At 30.4% G+C, this 13,647-nt stretch overlaps 1 protein-coding gene across 2 annotated transcripts in view; it reads left to right on the top strand.

Moving 5' to 3' along the window:
• The window catches only part of LOC139502292 (H(+)/Cl(-) exchange transporter 6-like), a 67,627-nt gene that overhangs the window by 30,637 nt on the left and 23,343 nt on the right, over nt 1–13,647 (top strand). For both annotated transcript variants that reach the window (XM_071291723.1, XM_071291724.1), the window contains exon 21: nt 3,421–3,529. In XM_071291723.1, the coding sequence (XP_071147824.1) occupies nt 3,421–3,529 (109 nt within the window). The remainder of the gene's footprint in view (nt 1–3,420; nt 3,530–13,647) is intronic.

Below are 13,647 nucleotides of genomic sequence, written 5' to 3'. Positions count from 1 at the left end.
AAAAATGTATTACTCATACATGTTTACGATTTAACAAGCATTCTATTTATGACTTTAAACTAGTAAAATACATGGATTGTCCAATATTTTTAACCACATCTATTTTTATGTGTCATTCATTTTGCGGAGAAGGATGCAGATATGATGAATGGATGGATGGTGTTAACCTCCGTTGTCAAATGTTACATGCATATCATGACATAACATCTTGATGTGATTTAAACAAAGTCCTCTATGTACTTAACCGACATGATGAGCCTTATGTATAACTTGTACGAAATAATTGTCCACATTGAGACATGTTACCCTACATGGACAAATTATTCTTTATGTGTTTTTTCACATATTTGAGCAAGACTTATTATAAGGGCAGAAAATACCAATTTTAAATATTTTGGTTTGACCAGGTCGAGGATCGAACTTACGATCTCCACACTGAAGGCGAGCACACTACCTTTAAACCAAAGAGGCGTGGTATTTGAATTTTAAGGGAAGTCTCAAAGTTTGTGATATTATAGAAGTCTAATCAATTGTTATTTTTACCGTGAAGTAAAATTATTTGACCTTCTTTTGTTTCTCAACTTTGACGTGTTGGATATAATTTTTCAAAATTGTTTTAAGTAGGGTGTTAAGTAAAATATGAAAGTGATAAATTCAGACGCCATAACAGTACACAAATGTTGCATTGCGATCACATTTATTAGAAGATCAGTCCTTTTTTAGTTTCAGCTTTTTATTGTAATAGTTGTTCATTTGGTTGTTATATTTCCATTATTCTACGTGATATGGTATGGGTTTCAGCTGTGATGCGAAAGTATTTTATGTTCATGCAGTTAAAATGTAACTTATATCCTTTAACTTTACTTTCCGTTATATAGCTGTTGTTCTCTCACTAAACAATTTAAAAAAATATGGTGACCAAGTTGAACACATCTATCCAAAGTATACAACAAATACATTAAAGTCGGCCTCATATTTAGACTTACATCTAGAAACTGACAATGAGAGTCGGTTAAAAATAAAACATTTCCACAAAAAAGATGATTTCAGCTTCCCAATTGTGAACTTTCCATTTCTATGTAGCAAAAGGTGTAAGAAATCATTAAAAAAACATATTCCGGGATCAACCTGCATCAAGAACGCTTAAAGACAACATTTTCACAGTGAAATATGTATCAAAACATAGAGAAATACTATTGAAATGATATATTGAAACCTTGGAAGAAAGTTAGAAAAATGTATTCTTCATACATGTTAACGATTTAAAGAGCATTGTTTTTATCTGAATTAAAAAAATATCGAATAGAAGAAAAAAAATTATTATTGTCCCCCTTGGCAAAAATTGGAAACATAAATACAATTGAACATCACGAACCAAACCTTGTTCTCCAGAAAGTTTATATTAAATACCACCTTCTTCGTTCATCCAGGTAACTTATGAAACAGCATAAGCTTAAAATTTGGTAATATTTTATTGAAATAATGAGTTTCACCATATATATTTAGGATCATGTAGTAATATTTATTCACCTGCATTTGTTTTTTCTTTTTCTTGAGATGTTTTTTATAGTGTTAATTGCTTATTATTATGAAAACTATATCTAAGGACGGAACAGCACCCACCAATATACCCTTTATGTTCTTGAATCAAGCAAGGACCTTAACAGACTTATTGGGAAAAAACTATGAAGTCGGTGGGAGATATTTTAGTATGACATCGTTCTTATCCTCTAACATGTTGTCTAACTATTTAAGTTATCAACGACACTTCGACCCGATAATTTAATCGGGTGTCAATATCAATTCATTTTACATCGAGTAACTAAATGTCAGTTTCCATTAATTTTATTTTGTTCCCTGGTAGGCGTATAATTGATGAGACACAATTAAGATTTGCATAAATGTTTGCAGTAGTATCAACAGGATTTGCTATGACGTCTACGTCACACTTACAAAGTATTTTTTTTCATTTCTGTTTGTTTTCCTCTGTATTTAAATTCATTTGTTTTAAATGAAGGACAAATATATAAAGCATACATATATTTGTACATATCAACAGTATATAAAGTATTATTTTAATTTTTTTATTTCCCAAATTTTTTCAATCTTGAAATAATGAATATCATGTGGTTGTACTAAATATTAGTTTTATAATTGAAATTGCAATGTCATGGCGGAAGTCATAATTAATGGATACACTCAACAGATTCTATGTCTATAGATCCCGGATATATTGTCGGTCAAAACAATGCGTTATTGGTATATACAGTTTATATCCTAACTAAAAGGAAAACGCTGTAGTATTTATTTTTCCCAAATGCGACATACTAACATTTTAGAAATTTACTACTTTTTAGTTATAGAAATCTTGACAAAACAGTTATTTGTGGTATTAGAATTTATTATTCTGTTTAAGAAATTGAAGTCAAATAGTATCATGACCATCTTCCAACGGAGTATCCATGCCTACCGTCATTTTAAATAAAATTTATTAAAATTCAGAAGACTCTTCAAATACTTCTCAAGAACTTTTCAGTGGGTTTCAAAATCTATACTGTAAATAAACGCAATGCAGTTATTCATGAACACATAAAACATATAGTATACCCTTAACTCCACTCACAGCGCCTCAAAGTTGATTTCCAATCGACTGCTTGAGTACACAAAAGGCCAACCATAAGCTGGGAAAATTTCATAATACTTTTTCCCTATACCAGGCTCATTACGAGATTATGATATACACGATACAGTATGGTCGCAATGTACCCGAATGTAAATATTTTGATTGCCATTTTTGAAAATTTACTTAACAATTCAATCAAAGGCTAAATAAGTTCCTTGATTGCTAATACAATTTTTTTTTATGCAGATTTGTATATTTAGTATATTAGTTCAGATATTCAGTAGTCAACAGTTGACATGAATTATCATTGATGTGTTCATATTTATATCAAATTTTTAATTTTTCGATATACTGAGGATTTTCTACCTTAAGAATAGACTAGTGCTGCATTAAGCCAAGAACTTTCGAAATTTTGGGTTATCAATGCTTTTAAAATTTGTTATCGATTTTAAATTAAAAGTTTTTGATTCGAGCGTCACTGATAAGTCTTTAGTAGACAAACGCGAATCAAGTCTATTAAATAATTTGTCTGGTATATTTAGTTTTTTTCCTTTATAATAAAAATAATAATAATAAAGGTTGTTAGAAAAAAAGAAGATTTTATTTCATCATGAGTTGATTTATAAGAAAAAGTTTGTTTTTTTAGAAAATACTGCATACAAGTATTTGTACAAATGCAATATAGAAAGGAAAAAGAATTATTAAAAGCAAGCATCTTGAATATATCCAGCCTTACCTATTTGATTTAGGGGGAAAAGATATGTCACATAATTTATTTTTGGGATTTATATTTGAAGGGAAGAAACTATTCCGAAAAATGCTCCCTGGAATTTAACTGGAATGATTATGCGATATCAGCTGGTCACTTTACTAAAGAAGAGAATTTGGTACAGAGAAGAAGACGGGGTATGTTCTTTATATTAATCATACTTTTTTGCAACAAGAAAAGTTATATCTTTACCTCATAGATAACCTTAAAGTGATACTGTAAAATGGTAGGCACATGACAGGAACACAAGATCAATAGACTGACGTCAGAGAAATTGGTTAATTAATGGTAAATTGCAAAAGGTGTCCCGACAGTTTGTTTCTCCCTAGTTTGTTTGAAATAGTTATAAAAGAAAGCCCCTTTTATACAAGCGAATATTCGTTCAACATAAGATCGTTCGCGAGTCATTCGGTTTGCTTATGAAGAATTTCTATATATTCTGGCACTATAATGCAAAAAAAAAAAGTAAAAACACAAAAATACTGAACTCCGAGGAAAATTCAAAAAGGAAAATCAAAAATCAAAAGGCAAAATCAAAAGTCCAAACACATCAAACGAATGGATAACAACTGTCATATTCCTGACTTGGTACAGGCATTTTCTAATGTAGAAAATGGTGGATTGAACCTGGTTTTATAGCTAGCTAAACCTTTCACTTGTATGACAGTCGCATCAAATTAAGAAATATTTTATAATATTTTAAAGTGATATGGAAAACAAACATCAATCAATCATCAAATCCATGTACAGATGTTGCGATTTGACTCTAAACAACATACGCTCAGTGTCAAAATATGAATGCACCAAGTACTGCACTGCATAATTGATGAATTTTAAGTTGGATCTAATGAATATTGCATTTCCTTTGTTGTAATTGTTATCAGAGAAATATTGACTGACAAGGTTAAATCGTATTGATACAGGTTACGTAAATTGTTCTCAAGAAATATCTTCAGAAATGTCGTGATAAATAGTGACGCATGAATATTCTTTTACTCCCGAACAAATCTGTGTTTAATTATTGAACAATTTTATTGTTATATATAGTGAACAGTTCTCTTTTTCCTTATGTAATTTAGTCCATCTCTATATTACCACCATATAAAATATTTCTTATTTCTGACTGATGGTTTCTACAGTTTTCATTTGCAGTTTACCGATTCAGAAGCTAATGCATGCTGGTATTTATTTCAAAAGCGTATACCAAAATGTTATGATTGTTTGAAAACGTTCTGAAAAATTAAAAATTCAACCAATGACGTAGGCTAAATTAAACTTAATTCACAAAACATGTTTGCAATTGTTTTGTGTGTTAACCTTAATACCAGATTGTTTGTATCATCCTTTGACGGAGTTCAGTAATTTGTGATTTTACTTTTTAGAAAAAGGATATTGAAAATTTAACTAATAATTGCTGATAATAGTTCTATTTATCTATAGTATATATATCCAAAATAAATAAAGTCACAAATTACTGAACTCCGAGGAAAATTCAAAACAGAAAGTACCTAATCAAATGTCAAATCAAAAGCTCAAACACATCAAATGAATGGACAACAACTGTCATAATCTTGACTTGGTACAGTCTATTTGATATTTAAAAAATGTTGGATTAAAGCTAGTTTTAAAGCTAGCTAAACCTCTCACTTGTATGACAGTCCCACCAAACTCCATTAAATTGACAATGATGACAACAAATTAAGCAGACATAATAGGTAAAAAAAGAAAAAAATAGGTGAACAGCAGCCAACATTGTGTAATAATTTTAAGGTGGCTCGGGTTTCTTTCAGAAGTGCCATATTTTTTGTTATTTTATTCTTTACAGAAAGTGATTCAAATTGGTCGAAAAAAAATAGGGGGTCACGGATCATTTAAGCTCAAAATTTTACTTTTAAACAGGTATGTAAAATGGACAATTTTTCAATGAAATGATAGGGAAAATAGAGGTATTGACATATTTTTATCGGAATATCCAAACAACGTTCTATGACACTTGGTCCAAAACTGTAAGATAAAAAGCTGAAATACAACTTCAAAGAATGAACAAATAAAAAATACAGGTCACCGATAAGGAAAAAAAATATTTTGCCTTAAAACCCAAATTTTGGCAGGAAAGTGGTGAAAATGGGTGAAATGTCATTTTGACCCTTTAACAAATACGGATAATAACGAAAATGTTCTAATATTCACATAAGTACAATGATTTAACATTTCTAATCAATCAAAATATTTTAAAAAAAATTATATCGAATTTACGAAAAATACTTTTGTAATTCCTGCGTGAAATTATGCGCAGTCGAATAGTCCCGAGCCACCTTAATCAATATAAAAACAAACACATTTGTAACAAAGAAGCACAAATTGTCATATATATCAAGCAAGTGATAAGGTTTCTTGTTCATATTCGGGTCAGCCTACCTGTTTCCATAAAACAGACATAGACGTGTTGACAGATACAATTATCTTCCACATCTTTGACGTTTTATCTAATTGACTGTCAATGTGGTAGGATGGCTTTAAGATGGTAGTATTTATTCAGTTGTCCTTTGTAAATATCAAAGAAAAATATCTAATAAGATGGTATAAAATTACTTTAATGAAATCTTCTGTAAACATATCTCATATTTTTAGAACTGAATTCCAAATTTATACATAACAGCGGTGTCGAAATGATATTTTACACGTAACTCTATTGGTTTCTTGTACCAAAAATACTACCAATATGATGCATTTAACTTTTATCAAATAGGGATATATAATTGACAATTGAAGTGTAAACAATACAATTCATTGTATTGAAAATCAAATGAATGTAAATTCTATTATGACGTATTACAGTATTTTTACATATCACTGTTAAATTTCTAGTAACTAAAATTTTCTGAAATTGGTCCTTGTGTCGTGTTGTAGGATACACACATCGAGACACAATCCTTCTTTGTATTATTTTTTGATAGTTACAAAAGCGATTGACTTTGATATAGATGAGATCATAGCCTGATGCTGGTACCTATATTAAAATACTGTCGACATCAATAAACGACTCAGTACCACGATGATAAACCTCTCTATACATATAAACTGTCCTTGTAGTGGTTTATATCAGAATAAACAATAAGAAAAACCGTCAGTGTTATACAAGTAACGAGTTCATTTGAGAGCCGATGAATTTGGGTTTCAATCATTGATTTTTTTATACATATTTTTCATCTAGCCCTCCTATATCTCATTTTTATCCTTTCAACATCACATATTTGAGAGGTTAGAATTTATATGTAATTGATGCAGATAATTATTTTATCAGATAATTATCAAGTTTTGTAAAAAAAAAAAAAAAAAAAATTAAAGATGTCAGTAAGGTTGTTGATGAATTTCACACAGAACACCGCTTTAGGTTAACGCCAAGCGTCTGTAAGATAAATTCATTTGATAGATCGTTGACAACTGAAAAATCTCTAACCTGGAAGACAAATATTTTGTCATTTATAATCTTTTTCATTTACTAACATTTCTTAAGATCGTGGTCTCATGTTCATCCCCTTTCCATTTTGATAGATAATGGTTCGATGTTACTGCCACAATTGCAGTTCTCTGCAACACGAATTTGCTTTACACTAAAATACTAATATCGATGTTCATGAGAAAACTTATTTACTGTCTAAGAATTCTTAAATCTTTTAACATGATTTAATTTCTACAGAGACTCCTAATTGATAATTATCGTTTCACAGCGAGACGGTGACAATAAAGTAAATAACATGACATAAAGTAAATCAGAGGTAACTAAATTTAAACTGTGAAATGTCCTTCTCAAGTTGTAACATTTCTTTGACATGTGTAAGTCGATTCCAGTTTTATAGTTTCCTCATTCGGCATGGAAATCTGATTAAACGAATTTTATGAGCCATAAAGAAAAAAATATCTATTGAACAAAGATTGTCTGCTAGCCTACTTTTGGGGAAGAAAATTGAAAAAAAGGCCTTCAAAGAAGATACGACTTTTATAACATAAAACGAAATTATAAAACGTCTTTGATTATACATTCTCGTTTTGTCTTTTATGTAATCGTTTTATTTCACTGTCAGCAAAACATCAATTATGCACTAGCAATTTCGTTCTATTTTTTAAATCAGGTAAATTAATGTATTCGTCCGAAGAAACAAAATACCAAAAGTTTAATTTCAAGTGACGAAAAACTATATTCTCAATTTTAGATAACATAATGACGTGTATCATTAAAATGATAGCTTTGTTCGTGTTGTTTATTCTTTAGTTTTCTATGTTGTGTCATGTGTACTATTGTTTTTCTGTTTGTCTTTTTCATTTTTAGCCATGGCGTTGTCAGTTTGTTTTAGATTAATGAGTTTGACTGTCCCTTTTGTATCTTTCGTCCCTCTTTTTTTTACCCATTTTGAAGTACTTAAATTTAATCTGATTCAGCAACATAACTACATTTGTATTCATTTCAAACGTTGTTATTTTTAGGGATGTATAAATACTCATCCACGCTCAATTTCTAAATAGAGATTACATTAAACTTATTTGATAAAAGTTAAGCTCCTAACTATCCTACTGCCCGTTGATACTTTTACTTTTGGTATTGTACAAGTCATGTCTTCTTTGACTGTCCATGAGGTTAAAACACTAAATCCCTGGGATTTGTTTTAGTTGAATTTAGTTTTTGGAGCATGAATTTACATTATTTATTCTTTTCGGCTTTTGCCTAGCGTTTAGTAACTGCGAGTACTCTCGAATCGTACTTTCGTATTGATTTGACCTGTTGATGCAATTTATAATGCTTTTTAGTTATTTAATGTTTACTTATTTAGTTTTAATTCTCGTCTTTCTTTTTTTAATACATACCAGCTTTGATAAGTGTTTGGTCCCGTACTATAAACAACAAAATTATATAATTTGTAAAAAAAATCCGTATTCCATTATTGTACACCTTACAACAAAACTATTTTCTTTTTTGTTTGCTTACATTTATTTTTACGGCATGTTGTCCAAGGTGTTGGTTGTCTTTCATATCGTTTAACCTCTCACACCTTACTTTATTAATTTTGTATTTACACTGTGTCATAGATCAAATTTATTCGTTCAGTATATGTTCACTTGTTTGGTGTTATTATGTCTTTTGATTGATTTAAGCCATTTCAATTGATATTTTATAGTGTGTCTTTCTATGTTGTGATGTTACATTATTGTATTAGGTAAGGGTGAAGGTTGGTACCAGCTGCATTTGTTTGCACCTGTTCTTAGTCAGAGACCTGTTGTTCAGTTGATGTCATTTGTTGATGTGCTTCATAAGTGTGTCTCGAATTTAATATAATGTAGTCCGTTGGTTTTCCTGTTTGAATAGTTTTACACTCATCATTTGTGGGACCCTTTATAGTCTGCTATTCGGTATTAACCACGGCTCCGTGTTGAAGACTGTACTTTGACCTATAATGGTTAATTGTAACAAATTGTGACTTGGATGGAGAGTTGTCTCAATGGCACATACCACATCTTCTTATATTTAATAATTTAGCAAGGCCTCCACCAAACCACTTGAAATATGGAAAGGTTGATAGGGATCACTATACAGATTAAGACTAAGTTTAAACAAGTTCATTTTGTTTTTACAAAAATGTGCTTCATGATAAATGAGGAAAATAGATAACAGTTTGACGTCAGGATTATGAATTTAGAACGTACTAACCACAGCATTCTAAAAGTTATATTGGTTAAATATAACTATAATTTACGATGACCTTTTCATTGAAGCCATTTTAACGCTTTTCTTGACAAGCATGGTGAACTTTTATATATATATATATATAAATATATCTGTTCTGATCTCAGTTAGTGGAAAAAATATAATTCCTTTATATTAGCCGAATTCATTAATTTATAAATTTCTGTTAGCTTTTATTGCTAATTGTGTTACATCTTATTCCTTTTACCATGTACAGCACTTATTTTCCAAACACATGAAATATACAAAGCTAAGACATCCCATGGTCTCTAAAAGAGGGACGAAAGATACCAAAGGGACAGTCAAACTCATAAATAGAAAATATACTGACAACGCCATGGCAAAAACTGAAAAGGACAAACAGCAAAAAAACAATAGTACACATGACATAACATAGAAAACTGAAGAATAAACAACACGAACCCCACCAAAAACTAGGGGTGATCTCAGGTGCTCCGGAAGGGTAAGCAGAACCTGCTCCACATGTGAAACCCGTCGTGTTGCTTATGTGATAACAAATCCGTAAATAGTCTAATTCGGTAGGTGGCATTTATGAAAGGAAAGGGGATTGTAGTTACAACGTAAGGAACATACCCGATATCATTTGTGAAACGGTTATTCCATAACGGTCAACCAACTCGTGATGGCGTCCGTAAAATTTACGAAGGGATGATTTCAACTTCACCATTTGGAACTCTTGGTTTAATAGATTCCTTGTGAGCAGCAACCCTCTATCAAGAAAATCATGATAGAAAATGTAAGCACGTGATCTGAACAATATTTCAAGTTCGAAATCACTTTAGCTGACTCTATGTTGACAATTTTAAAAAGAAATCATCCGGATATTGATATCCAAGTACCAAATTAAATCAACTGAACCATAATCAAAATTGATTTCAAAATACTAAGAAGAGGAATTTAAAACAAAATATTTGTGAAAGTTTATTAATAGTTAGTGCGAAAACGTGTGCTTTAATACAAAATCTTCTATCTCTAATATCCTGACACTCAGAAGTAGGAACATTTTGTAAAGAGGATGAATATGATATTTTCAATTAACAGAATGGGAAAATGATAGTACATTTATGAAGTAATATTATAGTTTATTTACGGTAAAATCAAAGAATAGTGTAATAAAATCAGAGAAAGGCGATAGTTGATACAAGAATGAAATTAATTTGTTAAACATAATTATTTTCGATATCACATTTCAAGTGCAATAGCATATCAGATTTTACATTAATTTGAAACATATACCTTTTGCCATTACTCATATTTATTGCATTTATTGTTTGGTCATGTTCAGATTAAGTTATCTTATAATGAACATATACATAATGAGGGAGTGGTACCCACGACACCTCATTCCCATCATTGACGTCCCTTAACTCCAAACTTATCTGCATTTGATATAAAAATATGACAGAGCGTTATCAAATTTTGTTTTATTTCAAGGTTAAGATAAAAGAAAGCAAGATGTTTTACAAGACTAAATAGTTCCTATATTTAATAAATAATAATAATTAAAAAAATGAAACTTAATAATCGAAGATATATAGAGCTCTATTATATTTTAAAGTATACAGATTGAATTAAGTATAACATTCTTTCAGAACTAAATAATGAAAATCATATTCATTAAAGGAACATGTAGAACATGATACCTTGTTCTGATTCTTGAATTTGAAAATCAAATTTAAATGTCTTATATCTCGTAAACAAGCGCATGGACCCTTAATTTTTTCTGCTTTTTTATTGTTTAATTAATGTATCATTAATGTATACAGTATTTTAAAATGCACCAGTGGTCTTAGGTTTTTAAAGATAACAAAAAGGTAAACGGTCATGATACATACTCAAATTCATTTAGTATAATTAAAGAACTTCAATTAACTGTATGTACAAATTTGGGCAGTGTAAAAAAGTGGTGAAAATTCTTAAAAGACTATCACTATCCTATATGGGTTAGGAAATACAACCGTGCCAACACACGGTGTACACGTTGAAAGGTCTTCGTATTGGTTGAGTTAAGAATTCGGTTTTTTTTTAAATTGACAACAAACAATTATCACAGTGGGTGATTCACGTCTTCCATTGATGGACGAATAGAGCAACATGACACTAGCATTATCCAGAACATTGTCATTTTACATATGACGCCATTCAGGACAAATGTTAATGTTTAATTCGTCCATACAATATAGTTCCTTTTTTTTTAAATTGAGGACTGTTTTCTTTGAAACGTGTATGTGACATTATTGTTATGGTTTTGAGTTTACACATGTGACATAAACTACTGCAACATGTTGCTATTTTGTATCAATTTTAACTCTGTTGTAACTGTGTTTATTTTTAGTAAAAATTATGAAGGGTGTGCTTCTTTGTTGTTCTGAATATTTATATATGTTCCCCCTTCAAAAAAAGTGTTCTTCTAAAAACTTAACAATATTCCAATCTTTACTAAAAAGTAATTCGACGAAACTGTAAGATTCTTTCAAGAGTGGTACAGGCGATAAAATTAATAAAACCCGTATGCTATTTTAGAACCGTTTTTGACTGGCGTATTGGTAAAATATAAACGTAACATTAAATGATAATTCATCTTGAAAATAAATAAACATTTGAATCTTTCAGCTGTGACTATATAAATATTCTGCAAAACGAATCTGAACAAGAACCCAGTTAAAGAATTCAAAAAATGCCATGATATAAAGACGTTACACGTTATGGCGGTTTTAGACGTCGGACACGTGTTTCTGTAAAAACCTTCATGACGGCGGGGGTACAATACTTTCTCGTTTGAATGGTTTTACACTAGTACATGTATGGGGCCCTACAGCTGGATGTTCGCTTAGAGCCAAGGTTCTCTGTTGAAGACCATATTTTGACCTTTAATTATTTATTTTTACAAATAGTGACTTGGATGGAGAGTTGTCTCATTAGCACTTATCCTAAATTGTCTTATATCTATAGACCACATAAACAGTTTGATCCGAGCAATATCTTGAGTTGCAAATAGACATTGATTGTGAGAGTTAGTTGAAAAAGAAAAAAAAGAAAGATTAATGAGAGGATGTTTCCCCATTAGGAGCTCTTTTGTTTTATTCACAAACTTCTATAAACTACTAAGTGAATCCCACAACAATAATTAATTTACATGTACTGTATCTGTATCTGAATTTCAAAACCTGCTGACATCTGATGCATGTTTTATTTTTTTGAAAATGAGACATAGTAATTACGCTACTATTTGATTGACATATTTCAGCAACGTACAATTTCGTTGGTCATCACTTAACCTAGTGTCATCGCCCATTTATATAACAAAAGTTATATAACCACGCCATAGTAATTGATAAATTAAATATAATCAAAGGTACATTTCAATGCGTAAAAGGCATGCTATATGTATAACATGCCAATTCGACGTATATATAAGCAACAATCCCAAAACAAATAACAAAACATTATTTGATATACAACATTCATTAACATTTTTAAATTAAAGTCACTAATTAAAATCAAATAGTAATCATTTTATGTAAATGCATTGCCTCACTTGCATATACAAAAAGTGCGACGATAATTTTTTTTAAATTGATAAAAAAAAAAATATTAACATCTAACATATATTTAAACAAAAATGTAAAATCCTTTCCTTAAAAAAAACAATTTCAACCTGAGAAAATAACTTAAATATGTAGGACTCTAAAGTGCAATGGGGACGCTAAAGTACGATGATCACGCTAAAGTACGATGGTCTACGCTAAAGTACGATTCCTCCATACGCTAAAGTGCGATGGTCCGCGAAAGTATAGACGAGAGAATTGTACTTGGATTATGACGTTAACAGTCGTTTATACAAACCAAAAATGTATATGCCGGAACATAAATTAAGAACATTTGATTCACAACTTTTAAACCAAATGTCCATGATTTAATTTCAGACCTAACCGTGCTTCGTTGGCTGAAGCAACTGTGTTGATTTATTTCGGATGCTTGAAGAAGAACTTGTGTCCTGCAGTCGACCATTTGACTTTATAGATGCTATATAGGTTGAAAATAGTATACGCATGGGTATCGAAGATCCTGCTTCTATTGGCAGCGAACGGATGCACTGAAATTATTGTTTACAATTCAGTTTACATTAAAATATTACGTTAAAATATTCTCGATTTTATTGAAAAGTAACGTCAGGAAAAAAAAGGTTCATGTTTTTCAGCGTAAATTATAAATTGTCGGCTAAAACATAGTTTGTACAGTGCAGGAAAATATAACATGTCTTTTTTACGGAAAAGAGAAAGCTCGACGTATATCGCTTTTTCTCGCATTTAAGAATAAAGCTAAACACCTTGTACAAATAAATGTTACTTAATGTATTCAGACAATGTGGTCGGTCTTATAAATTTAGAAACTATCACTATAGAATAGAATAGAATAGAATATTTTTATTCACCAAATTAGGCGTATATAAGCCTACCGATAAATCATAAAGCCTATCACATATGTTATACC

Source organism: Mytilus edulis, chromosome 13 (assembly GCF_963676685.1).
Source record: "Mytilus edulis chromosome 13, xbMytEdul2.2, whole genome shotgun sequence".
NCBI classification, from domain to species: domain Eukaryota; kingdom Metazoa; phylum Mollusca; class Bivalvia; order Mytilida; family Mytilidae; genus Mytilus; species Mytilus edulis.
The sequence above is the reverse complement of the archived record's forward strand: the minus strand, read 5'-3'. Positions and strand labels throughout refer to the sequence as shown.